The sequence below is a fragment of the Oryzias latipes genome, chromosome 14, assembly GCF_002234675.1.
Source record: "Oryzias latipes chromosome 14, ASM223467v1".
Lineage (NCBI taxonomy): Eukaryota > Metazoa > Chordata > Actinopteri > Beloniformes > Adrianichthyidae > Oryzias > Oryzias latipes.
The window spans coordinates 9,678,447-9,705,421 of NC_019872.2; the positions used below are offsets into that span (position 1 = coordinate 9,678,447).

Below are 26,975 nucleotides of genomic sequence, written 5' to 3' on the forward strand. Positions count from 1 at the left end.
AAGAAAAAAATTAAATTCCTAAACAAAACAGTCGTTCCCATACCGGGAGTCGAACCCGGGCCGCCTGGGTGAAAACCAGGAATCCTAACCGCTAGACCATATGGGAGCTGCGAGGAGTGCCGAGGTACACTGCAAAGAAATATAGACCAACGTAATGAAGGGGACACGTATGTGTCAGATTTCAAATATCGGTTTTCTCTTTGATCACACTCGCATATTTTAAGACGTGACAAAACCACTATGACAACATTTTCTGAATATTAAATCGGTGAAAAAGGTTAAAAGTAAGCAGACCTCCAAGCACAACTTCAAGCGGGAATCTTATTTACTGGCGTTCTTGATTATATAAAAAACAAATTATTTCTAATAAAATGAGAACAAAGGGAGCTGCATTACCATTTTGAGACGCAGGCAGGTGCTGTTTAATCAATACGACAAAATAAACAAAGAAAAGGTATTTACTTTCAATGCGGTTTAATTTGCCACATAAACAGGAATTTGATTATTATTATAGATATGATTATTACAAAATAATTAACGGAGGTACTTTTTATTTTTGATCCTTTATGACATTTGGACACTTGTATGTTTAAAACGTTACCTTAACTGAACTGTCAAGCGAAAACAAAGTTCATCTTTGGAGAAAACAATTATTAGAAAACCATAGTTCAAAGTAAAAACACAACTTGTGCTCACAAATGCTATTGAAAATGTTAACCCAAGCACAAAAAAACAAGTCCACAACTTGTTAACAAACAATTCTGCATTAAGCCAGAACATTATTTACATGAAGAGGAAGCTGGAAGCCATGCGTGGGTTTGTTGGATGGAAGGCGTGAGATAAGAGATCATGCCATGTGATGTCCATCAGGCTTTAATATTGCCCCTTTTTGGATGTGAAAGAAAGAGACGCTTTGTGTCCTGCAGCCTCGTTATTTAACGGCTCTGACAGCAGGCATGAACTCCAGCACGGCAGTGGAAAACATTTACCTCCTGGTGATTGTAACACTCATCAGTGTTCTCCAGAACGGTAAGATCAGAGGCAAACATTTCATTTATTGGAAGATAGTTCATCACGCATTTTTTTATTTGTCTCAATTTGTGTTTGAAGCATTCTTTGCCCAGAAAGTAGAGCGGGAATGCCAGAAAGAAAACAAACACACACCCTCTTTTGAGCGAGTATCTTGTGCCAAGTAAGTGGCTTTTTCTCAATTTTATTAATGGATGAATTCTATTATTATTGTTTTTTATCTTTCATTTATTGTCATTCATTTGCTCAAATATTACTTTCATTAAAAACTCATGGTTGAAGATAATAGACAACACAATTGTTTTAAAATGTCTAAAAATAAGGATTTCTTTAGCAAAAAGTATATATTTACTGGAGGAAACTTCAAATGAAGAAAAAACAAACAAACGAAGCAGATAAATTAGGTTTGCAGTTTACATCAGTTTCCTTACTTTAATTTGTTTTTTATCATACATCACTTTTTCATCATTCTACGCCATTGCATTAATTTATTTTGTAAGCGATTTTGTTCTGAAGAAGCAATCCTCTTCCTGTTTTAACAGGCCTAAGCCACATCCGGTCTTCATTTGATTATATAAAAAAAAAGTTAGTGCAGAAAGTGTTGCAAACACTTTATTGTCAGTCATATAAGTAGTTTGAACAAGGAAAATGGAACTTTTTATAAAAAAAAATGTCATTATCAGCTCATAATTGAAACTCTTTTCGAAAAGCAACTTCAAGTATTTGTTTTGGTGATTTAATCTAAGAAAGCTTACACTTTCATGCACGTTTGGAGGTTTTAAAAATATTAAAAGTCTAAATGTCTTTTACATGACAAAGAAATAAAAACATAGGTTTGAAATGAAATCCCAGTTTGAATCCAGCTCCTTGTCCTGGAAAGGTTGGATGTGATCATGTATTTTCCCAGACTGTTGCAGCCGATTGCACCACCCTCTCTGCTAACACACAGAACACGCTCAGTTTTTCCTGGCTCTCCACGTCTGGATTTTGTAGCTCATGAATTCTTAAATACAGAGGCTTTTCTTTCTCTCTCTTGTGCCACTTCTGCTTTGTAGTTTCACAACATTTCCTGATAGCCATCTAGCCCCCACTGTGATCAGTGATTGCTCCAGCCGCTTATTGCAGGTGACTTCCAAGAAATGTGCTAATTACAGTTCCCTCTTTTTTTTTCTTTTTTTTCTCTCCAGCCGTAACTGCATGGATGCTTACCCTACTTTCCTGGCAGTCATGTGGTGCGCTGGGGTTTGTCTCAGTCAAGGTAATCATTTAACAATGTGGAGACAACAGTGTGTTTGTTCTAAGCTCACACCCAAACTGAGCCAAATTCTGCTATGATTTCACTGTTTTGTATGAGTTTATTTATTTATTTATTTTAACAAGATGGGTGGGATATTTAAAACATTTTTGGCATGCTTTAATGCAAACATCTTTGAAGGAATGCACTGGTTTCTGGAGCTCTGTAGATTCTACTGTTGTGAGATGCAACAAGTCCAGTTGTAAAGCATAGCTAAATATTCCACAGCCAAGCGTCGGTGGTTCTGTAATAAAGAGGAAGTGGTTGGGACTGACAGCCACAAAGCAGTAGGCCATGTAAATAGGCAGAGTGCGGTCAGCGGTGAATGCACGGAGGTAGACAACTTTCTGCAAAATGCTGCTTTACCTTGCAGAAAACTTAATACTGTTTAACTGTAATAGCTGCAAAGGGTGGACCAACATCCAATTACAGACCCACTCTGATCATCTTTTGATCTATTCTAAAAGCTTTCTCAGTCGTATTTTGACTACGATTCTGTGGTTTCTAGCCACAAAAAAAAAAGTCATTTTCTAAGGACAGTTTATGCAGAGCGGCATTCGTTCATTCAAAATTTGCTTCCGAGTTGTGGGCGGGACGGCTGACGCGGAGCAACCCCCGTCTTCCCCTCCCCAATGGTGAGAGTTCTCTGTTTAAACAGAGCAGGGAGATTGTGGCCCGTTCAGTGTTTTTCATTAGATCACTAATAAGCTCTTTTACAAACAGAATTGTTTGTCTGCTCTCGATTTCCAACAAAGAAATTCAATATTTAGCTCAATTTTCCTATTATATGTCTCCCATCAACAGAAAAAAATGCCACAAGAACATTTAGAAACAATAAACAAAATATTTAAACCCTATGGATTATGAATGGGAGGTTACTTAAGGTCACGTATACAAAGGCAGAAATGCTAATTCTTTTGATAAAACCTGTATGCCCGAAATTTTTTCTTGTCTGTTGTGTCCATTTATCCCAAAATGGATAAACAAAGTCCACCATTTATTCAAACAGGAACCACATCTTCCCGTAAAAGGATTAGGGGAAGCCCCATGCAAATGCCCCAAATAAAGCATGTAAACACGGAATTGTACATCATCTCCAGCCTCTTTAGCTTAGCACATGCGTGTTTGAAGTAAAGGGGGGGAAAAAAATCTTAACAAAACAACTTTCTACTTGAAGCGCCTGCTGCATTTGCTGGGATCATCTACCTACTGGTCAGACAGAAATACTTCATTGGATATCTGGGAGATACTTCTCAAAGGTTAGATGATTCTTTAAGTCCAAACTCTTTAAAAAAAAAAGAAAAAAGAAGATTTGTTAAGAAGCAGTGTCTAATCAGCTTTGTGGCCTTGCAGCACGCCAGGCTACATGTTTGGAAAACGCATCATCGGCTTCCTGCTCCTGATGTGCATCCTGGGAATCTTTAACTTCCTGCTGTGCCGCTACTATGGAAGCGACTACAAGGAATACACGGAGACCATCACGAACGCTGCGTCTGCTCTTCTGCTGCTCCCTTAGCTTGTCCCCAAACTTACAGTCAACTTTGAACCCATGAAACGGCTTACTTGAGTGAAAACATGAAATTCTTTATTGCAACAAAATGAGATGTCTTTGCATAAAAACAAACGAAAAATGTGCAAGCATTTTATTAATAATTTACACCCATGAATTGTAAAAAAAAATAAAATTACGGAATGTAAATTTACTAGTAAAAATGGTTCTATTTGTGCAAAAAAATAAGTGTTTTAGCCATCTTCATACCAACCAGAGGTTATTTTTCTGTTCTTGTTACGCATTGGTGCCTCCAACAATCAGTAGGTGTGGACTATAGTCCCAACGGCAGTCCTCAAAGGTAGGGAGGTAGTCTCCTGACATGAACAACTTTGGAAAAACTCCTTCCACCAACTTTTATTGAAGGCATCAGCTCCAATTCCCATGAAAAACAGTGGCATCATGTCACCCTTAGCTATGATGAGAGATAAAGATATGACATCAACCAGGTGTCCGGTGATACATAGGACATATATAAATCGGGAAAATACAATGTCTTGCCTTAAATGTCCGTTTGCTATAACCGAACCAGTGTGGGAAGTCAAACAGGGCGTCCGATTCATATTTGAGGGTGAAGGAGGCGTCCCTCCAGACAGGCTCGGTTCTCATGGGGTGTTCAGCTGTCCAGGTTTCCAGAGCTTCCACTATGTCAATCTGAAACCGTTTTTTCCCCAGTTAGATCCAATTAAATCTCAGAAAAGCAATAGCACTCACATCCACCCAGTAGCTCTCTCCAGCCACGGAGGAGATGGTCCGGTCCAAGCCTCTCTCCATCTGCCACTTCAGAAAAGGCTCGCTGCTGTCAATGGACACCACATACTGCATCCCAGCTAAAAACAGATTTTGTTTTTTTAAAAGAAGAGGACAATCATCAATTGCAGACTGAAAAAAAAAATGTTTGTGACCTAAATAATGCAATACCACCATAAATTAACCCCACCCATGAGCAAACAAGTTAAGGATGAGTCACCAAAGCTATAAAAATCCCACTGACCACAGAGTCTAGTTCCAAAAAAGCACATCAACAATTTAGGTGATTGCTGATTCGCTCAGTGTGGATGTAAATGAAGTGAGACTATGGCATCCTAATGGGGTTAGAAGGTTACCTCTGAGGTCTCTTGGTTTTTTCTTGGTGACTGATGGGGTTTGGCTGCAGGCGGTCACAAGCAGATAGATCCTCTTGGTCAACAGGCTCTGGCGCACACGACTATACTCCCATAAGTTGCGCATCTTGACTTTTCTGTAAGAGAATCCCGTTAAAGTTAGGGGGATTCGGCAAATTTCTTTGAGCAAAATTGGTTTTTCACGCACCTTCCCAGCGAGTTCTGGAAAGTGATCTTCCCGCTGCAGAACTGGAAGTCGTCGATCAGCACCAGGTTGGTGTCATCGTCGCTGTGGACTCGGTGGTGGGAGCCGATGGTCTCCACGGAGAATCCCGCCGGAGGGCCACGCAGGAATTCCCCCACTTCTGTCACTGTCATGCGGCGGGGAGACAGCGGGCTCATCTTGCCACGTTGGTTCTCGCGCACCTCCAGCTGTGAGGTGCCACGGTTTGACAAGTTTGTCGAGTTCATGACCCGACTTCCGCTTTTTGTCTACCAAAATAAAATGACCAACAACAAAAGAGTACTGTGAACATGAAAACAACAGTTTGCTCAATAAAATAATTAAAATGCACCGAACTTCTATAGCAAGAATGAGTGGAAAATGTAAGTTGATAAAAAAACATTAAACAAATAAGAAACGTTTAAGGATTTTATAAAATAGAAAGTTATAAAGTAAGCTCAAAGTAAAAGTGCAGATTTAAACTTTAGAATAAAAACACATCAAATGTAGCTAGAAACATGTGGGTCTTTAACTTAAATAAACTGAATGTTTTAGCTGATCTAAAGCTTTCTGAAATCTATAACAAAGGATTCAGTTAAGTGGCCTCTATTTTTACTGCTTCATCAGGGTCAAAGAGATTTGTTGGTATATTTCCCTGCTTGTTCAAAGCAAACACCACTCCATACAATCCCATACAAACTCTCTCCTACATGTACTGGTAGTTTGAAATCTTTCTTTAACCAATGAGGGTTTGGCTGTGAGCGAGAGAGCTCATGTAACCACATAAAACTCAAAGTCCAATTTTTAAAATGCTATTTTTTTCAATTTCTTTCTATTTTAGTGTCTCCTGGTTGATGCTTTATTGCTTGTGTTTGTTTTGACCACTGTAGTAGTAATTTGAACTATTTATATATTTAGAAAGTCAGTTCATATGTCATGAAACAAAACAGTTAAACAACAGAAAAAAGACAAAAAAAAAGTAAAACTATAAAAGAAGATTTCAAAAGTTGTTATTCAAACAGGCATTTACTAAGAATTAGAAGAGTAACAAAAACACAAGTAAGCATGGTTTGAATGACTTTTTTGTAGATAAATAAAAAGGAACTAAGAGTACTGAAATTAGACAAAAATTAATAATTCATTGCTTCTACAACACAGAATAATTTGATTAATACATTTTTCAAAACGGGGCTTTTATTCTGAAATTTGACTTATGCTACTGTTGAGGCAGGCAGTTATAATGCTTGTGACTTTGTGGCGCAGTAAAACGATTTACAGGGCTGTGAAATGAAAACTGTGGCTTCACCCAAACAGTTTCACAGTTTTCTGATAATTTTTTTGGATTGTTAAAGTTGTATTTAAAGTGTAATTTAAGCAAAACCTAAAATGAATCCCTAAATGAATATCTTTAAATTAGCAGGAAAGCTTGACTCATTATCTCGGTAAACAAAATGAGCTCATCAAATATTTTATGCGTGTGTGTTCGTGCGGGGGTTCGTAAGTTCAATAAAATTTGAACTACCTAGAAACGCTATAAATAATTTGTAAGTGTCACAAAGGGTTATTACCTTATCGATGTTTTAAATTAAACGTCAGAATAGTGCAGCCCGTTTCTAAACATCGTCCACTAGAGGTCGCTGCAGTCTCGCTTTCTACAGTCAATCCAGCTAATTCTGGTATGTAGCTAACCTGTTTTATCTGCGGGGATCAAACCCAACTAGACAGGAGTGATGTCCCGCCATGTAAACGTCAACAAACAAAGAGTGGTTGCTGCACTTTTTCTTCTTCTCCATCATCTCGGTGAGTAAAGTGAATGCCTCCGACATTGGATGTTAGCTTTGTGGCTAAACAAAGCTACGCACTTTGCTGCAGAGCGGAAGCTACGAAACGGACGTAGGATAGATTCTTCTTTCAAAGCAATACATATCAAAATTCAGTTAAAGTGCGTAATAACCTCAAACTTTTAAATATAAAGTTAAATAAAGTGGGTCTTTAAATTTTTCATTTACCTGGTTATGGCTGTAAATTGGCTTAAGTAAGTGATTGTTTTTATTTTTAATATTTGATATTATTATTGAAGTATTTTATTTTGATAATGTAAAACAAAAACGTGCTGATGGCCAACTTGACCCTGCAACAGATTTTGATTATAATTTTTAAACTACATGTTTAACGTTCGCGATAAGTGTTGATACCTAACTTATTGTCGAACATGATAATAATATTAATATTAAGCAAAAACAATAAGGGGTTTAAATGGGTTTTAATGTTGAAATGTTTTTTTTTTTTCTATTATACTACAATTTTTATTCTTTAAGTCTTATTGTTCAATGCAGGTTTTCTTCCAAGTCACAGCAACAACAGGTTTAATTAGTTAGTTCTGTTCAGCTTTTTAAACACAAGTTAAGAGTCTGCATTTGAATTTTTCACCCTTTCAATTTTAATTATATATCATTTGATTTTAAAATTAATTCAGTCATGGTTCATATTCTCTTTGCTTAGTGTTCAGTGAGATTTTGTGTTTTTTTCACAGCCACAATATATTGTCAATTATACACAGCTTTCATCTATCTGTCTGTCTGTCTGTCTACTTAAGATCATTATGTTTTTATTGTCTTTTCTTTTTATGGTTGTTATTAGTCTTTTTTTTCCATTTTCTGACCAAAAGTCTTTGTCTTCTCCATTTATTTCACCAAACAATCTTTGTCCTGATAAATAATTTAAACTTAAATTTACAAAATGTAAATTTCAAGTGAACTGTTCCACATTTGTCATCTAAATTGCTGACTGTGCCACAGTTTCACAGCAGGTTTTTCTTTTACTCTTTAAAGGTTAAAAAGCACACATCCTCAAACGATACTTTATGTTCAAGTCTATTATTTCCATATGTATGAACAGTCTTATGATCATTCTCTAGATTTATACTGAACTTTCTTTTTTTAAGGATTCTGTTTTGAAGACAAGCTCACCGGTCAATCCCATGTAAGTTCTATTAAGAGTTTTATTGAAGATGAGCTGCTTTATGTGACACCTAACAAGTATTTTGCAACTCCTTGCAGGTAGCAGAGCACCAGGAGTTTCCTGCAAACATCTCCATAGGTGAGTAAGGCATCTAGATGGAGATGCTCTGCTGTTTTATCTGTAGGGAAGATATTTCTGGTTGTGTCATCTGTTGCAATGTTTGTACAATAAACATGGCCCCAAGTATGGGGTTACTGTACTCCATGTTATCCTGCTTTAACACACCAAATTCATTGGTTTTTGTGTCATTTATAGCTTAATGTCACTGCTTTCAAACCGTGAATAAATAAAATTTAAAAAATGGACATGCCACTGGTTATTTGTTCACTGAAAAAGGTGAAGCAATCAGAAAAGATTCTGCTTTCTACATCATTTAACCTGAAATAGTGTGACAGTACTTCATTAGAAACTCCCCTCTGACTTGTGGGCGGGGCCATTGGCCTGGAGCAACCCCACCCCCCTTCCCCTCCCCGTTGCTCAGAGCAGGGAGCTTGTGGCCCGCCCGACTTTTTTTTTTTTACGACACTAATAAAAGGTCTTTCAAATTTATTTTTTTTCATCTGCTCCAAATTCACATTAGATTTGAATACAGTTTTGCTCAGAAAGGCAATTTAAAACTTAGTTTTCTTGATATATGTAGTACATCTTGAGAAAAATGCCACAGGAACATGTTAAAACACCCAAAAAAATTTCATTGGAGTGGATCAATGTGGTGGGTTCACATTTGGAATAAGCTTTTGGGCTAATTCTTAATACCGGTCATTTAGTTTATTACCTTATTGGGATAGCGTACAAATACATTAAGCTTAAAAATAAAGAAGCTTGCTCCAGATTGTAGCTTAATTTCCATAGGAATGTTTGTATAAAGATACATAATGTAAATATCACGGCATAACTTTTTTGAGAAAACAAAACAAATATGCAGTTTGTACAGATTGTATAGCAAATGATGTATGTCTGACATATTTCTTTACCAGGCTTTGTGTTTGGAATTTTATTCTGTTTGTGTGAAGATATGAATAAATATCTTGGCTGAACCCCATCCACTGTAAATCACTCCTTTCCAAACTCCTATTTATTATTTATTCTTTTCATCTTTTTATTTTCTCAGGGCTAGGAGACGTGGTGATAGTGATTCAGAGTCAGAGGAACTCTTACCACGCCGCTCACTGTCACCAGAAAAAAATGGAGATTCTGCAGAAGGCTGCTAAACTCGGGCAGGTAATCTGCATATGACTGTATCTCTTGTTCTTAAAACTTTTCCAATGAATATTACTTTAACCATTCCTGCAAAACAGTAAAAGTAGTGAGTTGTTTATTAAGAAAAATATATACAGTGCTTAAAGGGCCTATGCTATTCTTAAGCCTTTCATAGTAAAAAAAATATCCATATATATGATAATACATTACCTTTGGCACCCAAAATAATAATAAATGTTTTATGAAATATAAATTATTTTCCTACGCGGAAGGAAGACGACACGATATCTGAGGGTTTTGCTCCAAGTGGGGGCCGCCCATTTCACGACGTCAGCATAGAGGCGTTCTCAGCAACGTATCTGCATCCAAACTTTAGCAAAGATTGACATGCATAATGTGCATTTAAATGAAATATAAGAGAAAGGAATACAGTTCAAAATACTGCTTTGCGGTATCTTTTTGTGAGAAATTCGCATTATAATACCCTTTAAAAGTTTATTTTACCTGGTATAGGTATTTAAAGCAACGCATACATTTTTGAGGGGTTAAAACATAAAGTTTCCCTTAAAAAGAGGGTAAATATAAAGAGATTGTTAGTTATTTAAGTCAATATACCAGCTTAAAGTCAGCATTTAGGACACATCAAGGTTAACTAATAGATTATAACATAAAATGGGTTTGAAACAAAAAGAGATGCCAGACAAAATGAATTTTCAGAGATACAAGGCAAAAACTAAAAGACACAAAAAAGAATGAAATCAATGAACAATAATTTCTGTTCGTAAAATTATTAGTAAAATGCTAGTCAAACTCTATGAAATATATATAGTAACAAATGCTTAACATACAACTGTTAGATTATTCCTTGAGTTCATCTGTATTAAGTTCATGAATAACAGATGTACTAAAAGTTAAATATTTTTATAAAAAAATTATTTTTCTGTATTTATTAAATTTTCAAGCTATTTTAATCAATTTATTTAATAAGTTTATTGCATTTTTATTCACTAAATTTAATTTAGTTGCAAACTTTAAAAAGTTGTCTTTTTTAGTGTTTTTTTTGAGTGTGTCATTTTTTAGTTTTCAAACTGGATTTGGGCATTCAAGTGGTATCAATTTGTTCCAATAGATGTCCCTCTTGTTGCAAAGCATCGTTGTCTTCTCTGGAAGCAACTTTAATTTTTCAAAGTGCCCAAAAGATGAAAAACACAGAAATGTGATGAAACAAAACCTTTCGGAAGAAACAGGGGTTTCATTTTCAAAGTTATTAAAAAAAACAATAAATCCTATGGCATTCTAATGACATCATTATTAACCCCTTCATGCTGTCTAATGCAGATTTGCAGTATACTATTTTATGCAATTTGGCATAACATTGAATGAAAAAAACACAAAAAAATAGATTTTGTAATATAATTGTAAATAAATTCAGGCATGATTGGGTTAAGTGAATTTGTTCTACATGCGAAAAAATCAGAAATACAGTAATTTCCGGATTATAACCATTTGTGCATTTTTTTCTTTTCTATTCGTTTGAATGCATTTTTTCTAACGGCCGCTAGGCGCTCGATCAGAAAGGGTAAGAGTGAGACATGGGGGAATACAGTATATGAGTCGAGGAAGATGCAAGTTTAATGTAAATTCCTGCTTCGTGAATGAAAAGCACAAACAGACCCTCATCATGGAAAATGCAAGAAGAAATGCATTTGATGCAGCTTTCAAGTTAAAAGCAATCGTTAAGAGCAGTGTGAAAAACATTCACCATCACCAACGGGTTTGGAAAAGCCCGTCTGCTGCATGACGGAGAGGACAGCGCAAGTTCAGGAGAGAATTTGTCTCAGCATGAGAGTGACAAACTGACAACGAAGGAGACACAGAGAGAGTGTGTGGGGAAGACTATCTGACGCTATTCCAATCCGACACTGAGGAGGAAGACTTCCATGGTTTCAGTGCACAGGAGGCGCGTGCCGTGCAGTAGTTACTGCTGCTCTCAGTGACTTTTACCAGTATGTTTTTTTTTAACCAGCCCTGTTAGTGTTGTTACTACCATTTTGCTGCTGTGTTCCTGCCACATGAACTGTTTGGCATAGAACTGTGACGGTGTGGGATTTTTGATCACCGCGGTGATGAAGCAGCAGGAGTCGCGGTGTAGTGGTCTCCCCAACAAACACAAAATCCCCCGGCACGTCGCAAATAAATACCGGTACAAGTAGAAATTACAACGCAGTATTCTTAACAAATATCAGTAACTACTCAGTAACTACTAACTAACTAGTGAACTAACTGTATAGGTGTTGTAGAATGTGTATGTGTGTCAGTGCGCTGCGTGTGTAAGAGGAAGGAGCAGAGCAGCACAGGAGTGAGTGTGAGCGGCTCCCTCTTGCGCTGCACGCACTCTCCCCTCTTTCTTAAACACGCTGCGTGCGGTTTCAGCACATACACATCCTCAATCTACAACACGTGTTTCAGTGTGGGCACATGCGGTTAGACAGTTGCGGCTTATGTATGCACAAAATGTTTTATCCTTTAAAAATGTAATGGGTGTTGCTTATAATAAAGTGTGCTCTATAGTCCGGAAATTACGGTATGTATTTTTTCTGGAAGCCTCTCATGTAGGCTCTTGGCTTGTATAAAATAAATGTTTTCATTATTTTTTTTCAATTATAGTTTGGTTTTTCTTTCTTACTTTCAAATTGGATGAAAAAGAAAGAGATTTTTGATCAAATTTCACCAAATTATGTATTATTACATGAAATAATTTGTAAAAAAACATAAAATTGATACAATTGTGAAACAAAATTATTAAAATAGCTTGAAAATTAATAAATAGATTAAAAATAATAAAAACCACAGACTGCACCATCACATACAGTTCAAAACAGCCGTGTTTGGAGTCGCTTTCCTCATGGAACTGCGCCCCCAGTTTCTCAAAACCTGAGAAATGCATATTGTAAGTAATCATTGATGCTTAATTTCAGACTTGGCAAAAAATTAAAATTAATAGTTTTTACAAAAACTGCAAAAAAAAGAAAAAAGGTCATAACAAGCATTACAGGAACTAGAGAACACCTAAACGTGTCCTTAGATTTCAACAAAAATTCTCAATCTACAGTCAGTTTAAATCCAAAAATGAAGCAAATCTAGCTAGACCAACACATGTGGGCGTGATAATAGGAACAAAGATTTGCTTCTTTAAAAGAGTTAGCACATTGGATGAGTAGTAAACTGAAGAAATTATGACCATCATGACAGCTTAGTGTGTTTTTATGGCTGGTAAAATCTTCACGTCACAGCAGTAAATTTTATGGGAATCAAAATGCCAATTCCAAGTCCCACTTCTACTTGCAAAGTGTAATGGCTACATTATCTTCTATAATTGCTCTTAAGTACTTGCAAGTTGTCACGAAAAACTCATCAGGCTGCAGTAAGTAAGGCCTTTTTTTTTAAATTTTATTTATTTTTATTCTGGGACTGTCCGTCACTGCTTGATGGAGCTCTTAAAGTGAGGGCAGGTTGTGCGTCACATGTTTATTCACTGACGTTAATATGAACCTTTTTTATTTTCAAAGGTAGCTATTAAATATGTCCCACTCTGTTTTCTCACTTGTTTTTCTGATGGGTTTTGCAAATGAACTTGAAGATGCTTATTTATCTGTGGTCAGATACACTTCAATACGATTAGCAACTTCTTGAGTTTTAATGAAGAAATTGATTACCCTCATGTTATTTTTTTTTTCCCATGAGTATTTTTTGGGAATCATAAACAGAGACTGATGTGTCATAAGACTCTATAATGGCCTCTCAGTAGGCTTGTTTTTAAAAAGTATTACTGCATCTTTGTAGCGGCATCATCATCATCCCCTGTGAGCATCCTCATCTCTTTACTTATCCAAATTTGTCTCTTTATTATACATCTAACAAAACTTTGAAAAAAATGTTGTTTTTGCCATGTTTTTACTTCATTGCATCATAAACAGGACATTTTTTTGGTCACATGCAGCAGTTCAGTGTCTCGGCATATAAAACTCCCTATATCAAGAGCCAAGTGACGCATGCAGGCACATATAAAGAGACTCCTACACAGAGCAAACTTTCTGAGAGACATTTTCTTTCACAGCAAAATGAAATAAGGCTGTTTGCTTTCCCTGTCAAGAATTATGAGAAGGCGTGGGCACTAAAAGGGTCTCTTTCATTTTAAAAACATGATAAATGATTTCACAAATTGCTGCAAATGGTGGAAACATCCAACGTTTCCCTTTGTGAAACATGCACACCTCTCAGCTGCTCCTTTTTGAGTTTTGCTCAAACATAAGTGTAAAAAATGTAGCGTCTTAGGTCTGCAGGCTTTCGTTTAAATGAAATAATTGTATGCTGTCCTCTTTTAACGCAATAGACAGATGATAGTGTAGGTTTCTACACAACAGTATGTCTAATGAGGCATTTTATTGTCACTATGTGTTTAGCTTCTACTTTTTAAAATGTATTTGAAGATATGCTCCAAATTTGAGGATATACTACCGGTGGATGTATTTGTACTTCTAATAGAGCTTTTTGGAACTTTTTGCAGCCTGATGTGTCCTCATTTTATCCGAATAAAGTCTTGAGTTGATGATAGATTTACCCTAATGGACCTTTTCTCTTCCCAGACAAGAAATAGACACTGACTCACACTTTAGAATGGGTTATTGTCATGTTCACACTGGTGTTATTCATCTAATCTCTGCTAAGAATAGTTTCTTTTTCTGGAAGAGTCGTTTGAGGACATTGATCATTAACAGGCCAAAACTAAAACTCCAGTTCTGGGGGGAAAAAACGGATTCAGTGAAATATGTAAAAATTATACATTAACTAATGTTTTAATCTGTACAAAGAAATCCTTTCCTACTTTAATGTCATATTGACTGGTTTTCAATTTTTACAATTTTTTTTCTGTTGAAATTTTGTTTTCCAAATCACAATTTTCATTCATCTGTTATCTGACTTTAGTGAGATGTCAATTTATTTATTGTGTTTTTTTACATTTTGTTAAAGTGATTTTATTCTGTTTTTTTTTTTGTCCTTAAGTGTTTTGAAAGGCGCTTTTGAATAAACTGCATTGTTATTGTTATTTTCTTTAAAAATCTGGAAATGGACAACTTCAGACATCAAAAGTAAGAGTTTCTGAAAAGAAATAAAATGAACACAATCTTATGACCAAGTAAGTTATTTGGCAAAATGTCAGGAACATGAAAGAATTTTTAAAGAGCACCTAAACAACTAAGAGATCGGGACCTTTCTATTTATCAATTCTCCTCACTCCTTAAAAACCTCCAAAACTCTCAGATCCTCAGGTTTTGTTCTTTTATTTAAACCCACTTTGAGAAGCAGGACTTACGGTGATGCCTTATTTCAGTAATAACTGAGTAATAACTTACCTGAGGATCTGAGAGTTTCTGCATCTCTGAAGCTTTTGAAATGTAAATTAAAGATACATCTTTATAACATTGCATATACATACCGTCTTCATTTATTTACTTCTTATTTTCTTTTAACCGTAGCCTTTCCTTCCATTTACTGTTGGTCTTTTGATTGTTGTTGCATTTAATAAATTGTGTTTCATGACATTTTATTGTTTTATTCTGTCTTTATATTTGCCTTTTGTGTTCTGTAGCATTTTGATGAAAGACACTCTACACATAAATTGATTAATTGATCCATTGACTGATTGATAAAGGAGGAGAAAGAAAAAGAACCTTCAAAGAGGAAGCAGTGACGTCATAGTTCCCTAAGTGTCACTCAAAAAAAAAGACAGAAATGACAGAGATTGGTAAATATTTTTTATTTTTCCTGCCACACATTACGACATCATTTTATTATAGTCTTATTACTTTTAGCATCAACATTTTCAATGTTCTTAGTAATTCATACAGGCTCCCCAAATAAGTGAGAAAACTGTCACTGCAGCAACATTTCACTTCATGGTTCGGATATGTGCAAATTAGGACTATAATTAGCTGGAGACACAAAATCTGGAGAAAGTATTAGATATAATGAGAAAGACAATGACATGTGTGACTCATGTTTTGGGAATTAAGATCTGCAGTTTTGTCTCCAATAAGTCACTGTGGAGTTACCAACCCGAAACAACTCTTGTACATTCTGTACTTTTTCCAATTAAGAGAAACTAAATTGAGAGTTTAAGACAGGATAAGTGACTTTTTTATAAATACTATAAACAGTAAAAAATGATTATATTTACCATATAGTCATTTTAAGACCTTTAAATAATTCATCTCGTTTCTTATTTTTCTGACTGTTTGGCTGAAGAAAGTGAAATTACTTGAAAAATATTGGGAAAAACCATCTTTTTTTAATCACTCGTTGCTTATTGATATTCTCATTAGGAGATAAAACGAGCTTCGGGTCTCACTGAAGGAAGAAAAACAACAGATGTTTTAACAAAACCAATACTCAGACGTTCATATAGAATTTGCACACAGATGACAAAATGATCAATCCTGTTGTTAACACATTTCTCAGGATATTCCGGTTGTTCTTCTGCTCCATGAGCTGTCAGAGAATGAAGGGGACTGGAGTATCCTCCCTGCACTTCCACGGTGAGCATCAAACTCAAATATGATGGTAATAAACATGCTCGTCTGCTTATATCAAAGAACCTTTTCCTAATTCAGCTGTATCTGTGTTTATATCTCAGCCTCTTTGCCGCTTACGGTCGATCGGCGTCCTGGTTTTTCTTCATGGCAGAGGAGACCGCTGTCATCCTGTCTGCTCTGCTTGTGGTGCTCAGCAGATATCCAGTCCAGGAGGTGAAATTCCTCACACATGCAGCTGAACTTTTTTCATCAGCGTCCTTTTTCATTTGGGGTATCTGGATGGGCCTCACAAAGAGCTTGGTGAAGAAACACGACCAAACATCTTTCATTCTGATTGTGCTTCTCTCAGGAATGGTTCTTAGGCAAGCGTCTCCATGACAACAAGGCGTCCATCATTCACCACTATGCTTTCTCTGAAGATCCCGCTTCTTTTGGCTACCCTGACCCTGCAGCGGGCTGGGCTGTCAGCGTGCCGCTGTGCCAGAGGTGGTGTTTTCTCCTCCATTCTTACTCTGCAACCGTCTCGTTGTTGTGTTCTTTCACATATATGTAAAACAATCAATAAGTGTAACACTTACCAGTTTGTTTTATGTGTTTCAGACTTTCTGAGCGAGTCCAACATGAAAACCTGAAGTCCGATTTTACCATCGATCTGCCACATGAGGTCAAACCCCGTTCAGAAGTTTGGTTTGTTCCTGTCAGCTCCCACACTTGCTCCCTCTCTGTAGAGACCCTTCTTCTTGGTGCCACCACCAATGGCTTAAAGCAGACACTGGTGGCATCTGCCAGGCTGCCCGCTGAGATGAAAAGCTTAGACTTGCAACCCTGATAGACAGAACTCCTCTAGGGGCTGCTGGGATGAAAGCTCCTCTTACTGCAGCATTGCACACTTGCAGCTGCTGATTAATAAATGTCATCAATGCAAAAGTCCTAGTTTTTAATAGACACGTGGAGTTTTTGTATGTGCATGTCAGGAGGATTGGATATGCAAATTGAGCTTATGCCAGTGTTCTGCTGCAAAAGAACATAAGTGCAACTATCACAAGACAGATGGTCTTACTTTTTTCTTTTTTTCTTTTACATATTATTCAAAACTTCTGAGATGTATTACATGCTTCCTTTACCTATGTTCAAACGTGTTTGTGACTTAGGTGTGCATAAATGTTATAAAACTGAATTTCAGCCGATTTAGGTGCTTTTTCATGGATTTCCAATTTCAATTTCCTTTGTTTAATCCTAAACGCTTACTTGTTTATTTCTGTTCTTGTTTTATTCTTTTGGTGTTTCTTTTCCAGATTGCTCTGTACATCTGGGAGGGGGGGAATGGTCCAGAGCTGACGGCTGTGCCAGAGTTTTGCACCCAGCCAAGTGACAACTGTGCTACCACGTTCACCACCTACCTGCCTGACTGTGTATGTAGCTGTGTGTGTTCTTCTGGTTCGAAAGAATTTGGATCACGCCGTGGACCAAAATAAAAACCATGAATCACCTGTCCAACTGAAAACTTTTGAATGTAAAAGCATGGCAAAAACTTCAGGAACTTTTCTGACTCTTTAGACAGGGGGTCTGCAGCCGGAGGCTTTGAAGCCACATGCAGCTCTTTTATTCCTCCCATTGTGGTTCTTCAGCTTTGAAAAAAAAAAAGCACGGAGTTTCAGTAAATAATGAGTTTGTAGTTTTGATTGATTCCTTTTATTTATTTTATTTTTTTCTCATTTATGTCTTAGATTAGAAAATTGAGCAAAATGATGGTGAACCTTTAATCTAATGTCCATGCATTCATAATGGTAATAATTCCATGTTTGACTTTGGCTTCTTGCATTTTTAATTCAAGTAAATCTGCTCTAGCAGGAGGATTTTATTTGACACAGGGTGGATTTTATTTTGAGAGGAACCTGGACGGGCTGGCAAAAGTAAAATAGGTTAAAATAGCTATTTGTAGAAAAATATAACACTGTTATAATTCGCTTACTGTAAAAATTTAAAAACTACATTTAATGTAGCTACAACATGGTTTAATGGCCACAAAAACAAATTAAAGTGTATTTTTTTCAGATCCCGGTGGGTTTTAGTCTGTAGGAAACTTGACCAAATGGCTCTTTTGGTGTTAAAGATTACAGACCCCTGATCTAGACTAAAACAAAATGAACGACCTTGGGAGTATTTCAGGCAGGCAGCTCATCAGTGCGTTTATCTGTTTCCTCCTACCTGTGGGCGGTTCAGCCCAATGAACTCACCTGTTCCGCGTCCTAGTTAAGAACCAGGTGTGCGGCCCACGCCCTCTTCATCCATTTCTGCGAGCGCTGCGTTTGTCGCCCCACCCTCCTCCCCGGCTTTCACCTGTGAGCTCCGTTAGGGGTAGTTTTATACCCGAGGTTTTCTATGGAGATCTTGTTTTATTGTATCTGAACGGAGCCTTTTGCCAAACAAAAAGAATATATGGAAAGAAATCATCCTCTACTGCATGAGTTGTCTGACTGAAATAAAAAAACACCTGAATTCTTTAGTTATTTTGGAAACAATGCAAAATGGGGGTGTTTATGTGTCAAAATGTCTTTTTTTATGCTGTTTTGACATAGAATGTATTTGCATCTCAGCAAATGTTTTATTTTGTTAAAGTTTAAATCCTGTCCTGTTTAAGGTTCTTGTTATTAAAATAACTTGGTAAAAGGGTGTTAATTCAGCCTGAAGTCCAACTTTTTCTGGTTAGACTGAATGATGCCAAAACAGTTCTTTGAAGGATCTATAAAACATATATTAGAATATGCAATCAAAGGCTCATAGTGACATCATTGCACATTTTGTGTCATTTTTGCAGAACATTGTGTTTTTTTAATTGTTTTTTTAGGTTTTGTCTTATTTATCTCAAAAGCTAGTAACTATTTCCAAAGATACGCTGTTGTTTGATATAAAATTCTGATTGATTTTCCGCCATGACTTTAGGTCAGAACAGATTTTCAAATGTAAAGGTCTTGCTTTCTACTATGTTCTGATTTTTTTTTTTTTTTGGTCAGGATTGAGTTGTCAAATTGATGCATTTACTTCCCATTAATGTCTGTCTTTCCTCATCACTGTCCTGATTACTTTCCTTGATCTCTTTTTCAGGGTCCCCCAGTCTCGAAAAGCAAAGTATTTGTTGCCGTCAAAACTTGTGAAAAGTTCCAGTCAGAGCGAGGTATGTGTTTTTTTTTGTAATTTTCAATGGACCAACCATTCATAAAAGAGATAATTTATATAGAAATGGAAAATTCTTATAACACAAATGAAAATTCCTTTAAAAATATAATAATGATGCAAAATTAATTAGTATTAGTTGACTGATCCTAAACAAAGGATTTTTTTAGCCACCATGTCTTTTTGTGTTCTTTTTTTATGTGCGATATAACAATATAAAGACCCGTTCTGATGAAAATGTAGTTTTTGGGTGTTCTCAACATATTCTTGTAGCATTTTTCTCATGATGGAGGACATATGTAAAAAGAAATAAGCTTAAAATTGCAGTTCTGCACATTTCTTTATTCAAATTGACGTGATTCAGGAACAGACAACAGACCACAAGTTCCCTGCTCTGAGCTCTCAGCAACTGGGATGGGGAAAGGGGGGCGGGGTTGCTCTACGCCAGTGCTCTCGCTCACAACACAGAGTCAAATTTTTAATGAACTGCTGCCGCTCTGAATGAAACAATTCAATCATTCATTCGTTCGTTCATTCATTCATTCGTTCATTTATTCATCTTCTTCCATTTTGTCCCTTTCGGGGTCATCGGGCTACTGGAGCCCATCCCGGCCACCGGTGGGCAAAGGCAGGGGACACCCTGGACAGGTCACCAGTCTGTCGCAGGGCCACATATCACACACCCATTCACTCTCACACTCACACCTATGGACAATTTAGAGTGGCCAATTGACTTGTGAAGCATGTTTTTGAATGAAACTATGTTCTAGAAAACGACACAGGTTTTTTTTGTTTTGTTTTTTTTGGGTAAAAACGGCATCATCATAATCAGAAGACCACTGGAAACGCTTTAAAATAGAGCTGGACTTCAAACTGACAGATGTTCAGCTCATCTCTTCATAGGCTGCAGTGTCACTAGTTGGCCACCAGATGTCCCCACTCTTTGAATAGGTTGTTATTTTGCCAGACTCAAGCCTCAAAATTTAAGTAAAATTATGAACATTTTGCATACGTTGATTAAACTGATATATTTTTCCTAATGTATCATTTAAAAATACACAAGTAGTCCTCTTTTTCTTTGTTGTACGTCCCTAATTTGACGCATTGCTTCTTTTCTTTCTTGTGTCTTTCTTCCTCTATGTCCTCATTGCTAAATTCTATTGACAATTTATATTGGTCAAATAATGTTCATTAGTCCTAAACAAAATCCAGTCTTCTCTGTGAACTGGATGAGACAACATTTTCTAGTGAAATCTTTACTGGTCTTCTCTGTTCTGCGGTTGTATTTGGGCTATTGTTCAAAGACACAGTAGAAAACTTCTCATCCAGATGTTTTAAGATGCCTCAAATTTAAAAAAAGAAGAAGAAAAAGTATATTTTCATGCAACAAGTACAAATTCTTAGTTTCATGGTAACCTAATTTCCTATAAGCTTTTCACAAATATCAGAATACAGTTTATTTTCATTATTAATTATTATTATTTGCAAATGTTTTAATTGCCACATGGTATTGATGCCATAGAGGCAGAGAGAATATAAAAGAGGATGAAAACACCAGCTTCAAGGTGTGTTTCTGCTAAAGTTTGACGGCTGTTCTTTCACAGGTGTGTTTTCATTTGAATTTTTTTCTCATTGAAGCTCAACAGGCTTGTTTGTCATTTACTTTATTCAGCCAGTCAGACGGAAACGACTAGTTGAGATTCAGAACCTCATTTAAAAAGCCTGTTGAAATTGCAACAGCTTGTGCAATTATCCCAAACACCAATGCCTGTTTTTAGGGTCGTAGTGAGCCACTCAATTGTGGACGGCCTGCTTTAAAGCAAATTAAGAAAATTACCATAACCGAGAGCAGAATGAAGAGTATGTCATTAACGCTTATGTGATTTGGCTCAAATTCAGGTTATTAGAATTGCATAGCAGGGCGTCATCGAGAACTCTTCATGCTTGATGAATTACTAAATGTGTTTAGGAATAAATCAGTGTATGATTGGGCTCACTTGTCCTGAATCAATATGAATTTCGGATGATTGTATTTGTATTGTAATGTAGACGGTTTTTATGTCGATCAAGATGCTGCGAGAAAATGTTCTTCTCTCTGCCCCGCGCAGTTCTTCATTATTTGAAGAACGCTTTCAACCCTTTCAAATAGCCTCTTGGAGAGTATTAATTATGAGCTGGGTTTCAGTGACTGATACTCCCCAGGAGGGAGGATGTTGTTTCAGATTTCCCGTCTCTTCTTATTTTCTCCACGCAGTGCCAGTGGTGAAGGCTACCTGGGAGAAATCTGCAGGGCTTTTGGAGTATTACAGCGATGTCATTGATGCCTCCATTCCCACAGTCAGTCTGGGAGTGCCAAATACCGACCGAGGTGAGCATTGTGCCTTTTGGCAGGGGAACTGGAATAGGGGGATTTTTTTAGATGCAGAATTTAAAACAGTGTTTGTTTGGAAATCTTTGAGAAATAGGCAGAATCGAAGTAAAAAAAAATTCCAGATGATACGTCTTATAATTTTGTTTTAGGAAAAATTCCTTCATGATCATTTACAGATATAAACAACAAAACAAGTAAACTTTTTATTTTTCATTTTGTGTTTTGTCATTCATCATCTCTAAATATTTTGGTGCAAGTATAAATAGGTGTGTAGACTAAAAAATATTACTAAAAAAAGATGTGAAGGATGACTTTTTTTCAGCAGTAACTGAGTAATGCAAGTCAACCATGAATTGATGAGATTTTATTGATAACCTTTGACCTTGAGCTATAAATTAAGTGTGCTTGTTTTGGCCTCCTTCCTAGATCCTCTTTCATTTAGAGTTTTTATTCATTTTTTGTTCTCCATCACATGACTCTGCTGCAGTGCTGCCCTGGAAACGCACAAAAGTGAAATGTGGTTTTAGATTCTGCCCCTCTGCAGAGGGGAGTTTTTCTGCTGTTGTGTTTCTTTCTGAAAAAAAAAACCCAGTGTTGAATAGCAAATAGGACCGCAGAGAATTCTTAGTCCTGAATTGCACAGCTGAGTTTCAGAGGAAGAGTTCCTTTATCCTCTTCGGCTCAGCATTTCTGTTTTTACGGGCAGCTCGGGTATATCTTTAATCCTTCAGTTTTGTATGATGTCAGTTTGTGGTTAAAAACACTAAGGACTTTTTATTTTTTTTCACACATATTAGTAGAATAAGGAGAGTTTGAGTTAGAGAGTGGGAACATTTTGTTAGATCTGCTAACTGTAATTCTTATAGCTGGACTAGTCGATGTGCAAAAGGGGGAAATAATCCTGTAAGTAGAAAAAATATCTATGGAGGGCATTTTAAGGGAAACTTGGCTGGTCTAAAAAAAATTGATTTTTTTAGTATGAAAATTGATGGAATAGAATAAAGCTTTGTTGATCTCACAAAGGGGAAAACACCTTAATATGACAGCTCTATTAAAAACCGCTGATAGATAATAAATACGAATAACACTAAAAATAAGCTTTGAAAATGATAGCTGACAGGTCTGTGTAAGATCTGTGTAAGCGAGCTGTTAAAGCCTGACTGAAGGAGCTCCTTGTCCAGGATGGATTCCAGTTTCCGTAACATCCACCTCTCACCCCACCACTGTCACAGACTCCAGTGGAACGAAGCCGGATCTCTGCCCCAGTTTGTTGATTCTCTTCCTGTTCCCATCAGTGCATCCACCCGCCAGCAGCTCACTCTGTAGCAACAACGCCATCCTAGGAAACTCTTTGAGAGTGCTGCCTGCAATCTCTGGAGGACCTCAGTCTCCGGCCGCTTCTCCATGCGGCATTTGTTGTTGCCAAGTGACAACAGCTGATTGTGTAAACGACGCACCCACAGACTGCTTCAGAAGTGCCGGAAAACAGTCCAAAAAGGAGTAGCAGGCACGCCACCGCACTAGTCACGTGTTCAATAAAATGAGTCCATGTTTTTCAAAAACAGGCTAATAATAAGAAAAACAAAAATTTTTTTTTACCTTATGACTAGCAGGTGAGAGAATATAAGCTCGCTCCTTTAAGCGCTAATCATTTAGTTCAAGTTTAAATAGCAGTTTACCGACCTGAATCACTGCTCTGCTTGCTCTTTTTCTGCGCTATTTGGCTTTCTAATGTACTGTTAAATAGGGGAAACACTTTTTTAGCTTTCAAAAGACCTGAGTTGAGGCTCTGCACTTATTGCCTGTGTGTAATGAAAGTGCATCATCATTTACTGACCTGTCAAGCTAAAGCGTTTAAAGAAAAATACATCTCCTCCTCTGTCAGTTAAAGAAATATCCCATTTGGGGCTTGAACTTGAGGAAATAACTGCATAAAAATCTACAGAAATGAGGAGAGACATTTTTCTTTGCACATTTATTAGTTGTGCTTTTATCCCTGATGTGCCTCAGGCTGATGCCCAAATCTGTCAGTGTCACTCTTCAAGTATTTTAGAGTTCATCCGCTCCTCAGATGCAAGGCACATATCGCACTACACTTGCTCTTGTCCATATACTATCACCCCTCTCATCAGAGTGTGTCACTTCCGACCCCTCATCTTAAGGCTTTTTTCTATTTTATCACTTTCCTTAATGCTTCCCATAACAGGGCTTTCATTCGTTTTCCTTTTTTCTTGCCGTCCTTCTTAGGGAAAAGCCTCTTTGGCTCAAACATTCAGACCGTCTGATTGTAAATGGACTACTCAGGCGAGATGACACCTAGAGGACTCCTTTTTTAAATAGGATTTTGGCAAAGAACCACTATTAAAAAAAGAGGCATAACCCTTGTGGACATGTTTTGGTTTTCTTATGCTGCTCTTGCAAATATCTGTTTGCGATTCATATCTTTTTTTCTGCTTTTAATACATTTCTTTTTGGACGTCGAGTTGTTGATCAGGTTAATAGGCTCACGTTGTTCTCATCTCATCTCATCAATTATTTTAATATGAACCAAAAGAGTTTGTGTTCAGAGATTTTCTTCTTGGCTTCTTTGTTGGACTTTAATAAATGTTCTAAATACATAAAAAAATATCCTTTAAATTTGTGAAATATATCTATTGATTAATTGTCCGATCACCCTTTCCAGATCTGTGCAAAAATCTTGAAAGTGTACTGGATGGCTTACAGCTGTCTTTCTCTAAATACACACACACACACACACACACACACACACACACACAACAAATGCTTGTTTTGCAGCATCTGGCTTTAGTCAAATATCATCTTGCTTTTTTTCAAAATTTTGCTTAATCTTGCTTTAACAGCAAGCCACCCGAGGATCAACATAAAAAAAAGTATTATGTTGTTTTTGTTTTTATTACCTCAATAACTTGCTTTCTGAAATCTCTGCCATCCTTAGAGCCATTCTCTCACATTATCCGTCTTTTGTTGTTGTCATTTTCTTCTTCGCATCTCCAAGTTTGAGGTCCAAAATGCAAATGGCAGGCTGCCCAAAAAAAGTCCTCCGGATGCCTCTAAGTAGCACATGTTTTGATTTTTCAGTGCTGGCCAATGGTCAGCCTCAGAAGCGCTCTTTGAAATGTGTTTTGCTTGTTCAGATTTTCAGTCAAAGCGATGCATTTATGAAGATGCAGCCCTTCAGCAGATATGGGTTTTCAGGTCCCTTTTTCCTGTTTTTTTATTTGCTTTATTCTTAAACAAAAATAAAATTGCTTTTCAGTATTTAAATCCTAAATTGCTGGATCTTTGTCACACCTAACATTTATTTTGTAAAACAATGGCCTTTTTGCCCACTGAACTCTAAACCACCACAGTTGAAAAATAATGATAGATGAACAGATTTTGTAACCTTGTTGACATCCTTAAGATTCTTCAGGTCACGTTACACATGAACATTTTTCATTGCTGCACTTTTTCCAAACAGGAGCATTTCTGTTGTTTTTGAGCAAAAATGAAAGGGGTAACAGCTGCACGCCCCACTGTGGCACAGAGGATGGGACGATTAGCATATTCATAAGTTTGTGCTTACAAAATGAGGCAAAGCTGTAGACATGTCAGACTGAAGGGAGAGGGGAGGAAAAGTGGAGTTTTTTACTTTTAATGAGTTGAGACAACAGTAATAGGAGTTTAGCTGCTTTGAGCACTAAGTGCAGAAATGGTCGCAAGTTTAGAAAGACACAACGGTTTAATGGGATTGTAAAAGATATTAAAATAAAATAATTTTTACAGATGTTACAAATTATTAATCTAAGCACATGTTTTGGTTTAGATCAACTAATTATTTTCTCCTAAAAAATGGCAGGATATCCTCTTAACAGTACTCTACTGTAGTGCAGGCGTTTGCTGCAAAGCTGCAACTCCAGACCAGCCCCCTTCATTGTGGCTCTCTGGGAAAAAAGAAGTTTTCATTTTAAAAAGTAACTGTAATGTAAAAAGTAAGTAAAACACTTAAGAAAGTGTCTATTTACATGTCATTTTTACAAAATACGTGCTACCAGCCTGAACTTTTTTCTTGGCCGCTTTCTTGGCCGCTCACGTGACAGATAATGGGACTTTAACTTTCATTCATTCATGTTCTTGACCGTTTATTCCCTTTTCGGGGTCACGGGGTTGCCGGAGCCTATCCCGGACTTTAACTTGAAGTTTCATTTTAAATTTCGTGCAGCCAACAACCAAATGCAGCCTTGGAAGCACTTAAAATTCACATCTTTCATGTAGCCAACACGAACTTCCATCTCTTTTTGTAAATACATGCAAATGACATCATCCAAAACTAACTCAAGTTGTTTTCAACTCATTGCTAAACAGTTGAAGGACAGTACGTACACTATAGTAGCAAAAGTATTTGCTCACCCAACCAAATGATCAGAATCAGGTGTTTTAAACACTTGGCCTGGCCACAGGTGGGTACAATCACGCACGCAGGCATGCAGACTGGTTTGACAAACATTTGTGAAAGAATGGGCCGCTTACAGGAGCTCAGTGAATTCCAGGGTGGAGCTATCATAGGATGTGCAACAAACCCAGTTGCTCCTATATTCCACAGTCAACTGTCGGCTTTGTACCATTGCTAGCTTTGACTTGATTTGGGTTTGTTAAAATGTACAAATTCTTGCCTTAGATGCACAATTGGTAGAATAAACCCTGACATTACTCTACCTGCCTCTACATTCGTTGCTTTGAGATGTTCCTCTGTGACACAGGGTGTCTTATTTTGAAAGGAAGTAATGGTAGAAGTTATAAACTAATTCATATTTTGAAATTAAGATATTCTCTCTTTATATGTATGTTTTATTTAATCCATAAAAACAACAGTACATTCATATTCAACAGCTCAGTTGCCTTGTGGTTAGAGTGTCCCCCTGTGACTGGAAGGTCGTGGGTTCAAACCCAGGCTGAGTCATACCAAAGACTTTAAAAATGTAACCTAATTCCTTCCTGCTTGACACTCAGCATTAAGAGGTTGGATTGGGGGGTTAAATCCACCAAATGGTTCCCCCAGGGGATGGGTCAAATGCAGAGAACAAATTTCACACACCTAGGTGTGTGACAGATTTAGGGATTTATTTAAATTAATCCTAATAGTAATACAGACACAAATGCAAATCAGTGTCCTACTTTTCTAAAGGGTGAAGTGAGACTTTGCGGCTTCTACTGGGCTTTGGTGGATGAGAAAATCGACCTGAATGGCTCTCCAAGTGTTTCTGTAGTGTAATGCTTTACTGGTATACCAAACACATCATAGGAATGGCTATGTCAAACAGTGGAATTCAATATTCGAAAGAAAGCTGCAGGTTTCCAGTTGTTTCAAGAACATCAGGACATTTACGTCCAAAAGGCAAACACTTAAAAACAAACCTG

General features: G+C 37.0%; 3 protein-coding genes and 1 non-coding gene across 5 annotated transcripts in view; 2 read left to right on the forward strand and 2 right to left on the reverse strand.

The window, feature by feature from the left end:
* Positions 1 to 34: 34 nt before the first annotated feature.
* trnae-uuc lies at positions 35 to 106 on the reverse strand. The gene has a single exon. It is a non-coding gene; the product is annotated as a tRNA-Glu (tRNA).
* A 675-nt stretch (positions 107 to 781) lies between these two features.
* On the forward strand, positions 782 to 4,058 carry alox5ap (arachidonate 5-lipoxygenase activating protein). The gene is made up of 5 exons (XM_004076193.3): positions 782 to 1,029; positions 1,111 to 1,192; positions 2,217 to 2,287; positions 3,501 to 3,582; positions 3,677 to 4,058. The coding sequence occupies exons 1-5, from the start codon at positions 957 to 959 to the stop codon at positions 3,837 to 3,839; spliced, it is 471 nt and encodes a 156-aa protein (XP_004076241.1). The 5' UTR covers positions 782 to 956; the 3' UTR covers positions 3,840 to 4,058.
* Positions 3,952 to 5,461, reverse strand: medag (mesenteric estrogen dependent adipogenesis). The gene is made up of 5 exons (XM_004076192.2): positions 5,184 to 5,461; positions 4,979 to 5,112; positions 4,587 to 4,702; positions 4,374 to 4,526; positions 3,952 to 4,287 (listed from the first exon to the last, which is right to left on the reverse strand). The coding sequence occupies exons 1-5, from the start codon at positions 5,444 to 5,446 to the stop codon at positions 4,273 to 4,275; spliced, it is 681 nt and encodes a 226-aa protein (XP_004076240.2). The 5' UTR covers positions 5,447 to 5,461; the 3' UTR covers positions 3,952 to 4,272.
* Positions 5,462 to 6,516: 1,055 nt separating this feature from the next.
* Positions 6,517 to 26,975, forward strand: part of LOC101167890 (beta-1,3-glucosyltransferase) — a 30,660-nt gene continuing 10,201 nt past the window's right edge. The window contains exons 1-11 of one of the 2 annotated variants that reach the window (XM_011483289.3): positions 6,517 to 6,998; positions 8,143 to 8,180; positions 8,258 to 8,297; positions 9,331 to 9,440; positions 15,939 to 16,015; positions 16,114 to 16,225; positions 16,362 to 16,498; positions 16,613 to 16,676; positions 17,308 to 17,424; positions 19,118 to 19,187; positions 21,441 to 21,554. In XM_011483289.3, coding sequence (XP_011481591.1) covers positions 6,929 to 6,998; positions 8,143 to 8,180; positions 8,258 to 8,297; positions 9,331 to 9,440; positions 15,939 to 16,015; positions 16,114 to 16,225; positions 16,362 to 16,498; positions 16,613 to 16,676; positions 17,308 to 17,424; positions 19,118 to 19,187; positions 21,441 to 21,554 — 949 coding nt within the window. In that variant the 5' untranslated portion in view covers positions 6,517 to 6,928. The remainder of the gene's footprint in view (positions 6,999 to 8,142; positions 8,181 to 8,257; positions 8,298 to 9,330; positions 9,441 to 15,938; positions 16,016 to 16,113; positions 16,226 to 16,361; positions 16,499 to 16,612; positions 16,677 to 17,307; positions 17,425 to 19,117; positions 19,188 to 21,440; positions 21,555 to 26,975) is intronic. The other variant, XM_004076287.4, reaches the window with a different exon arrangement.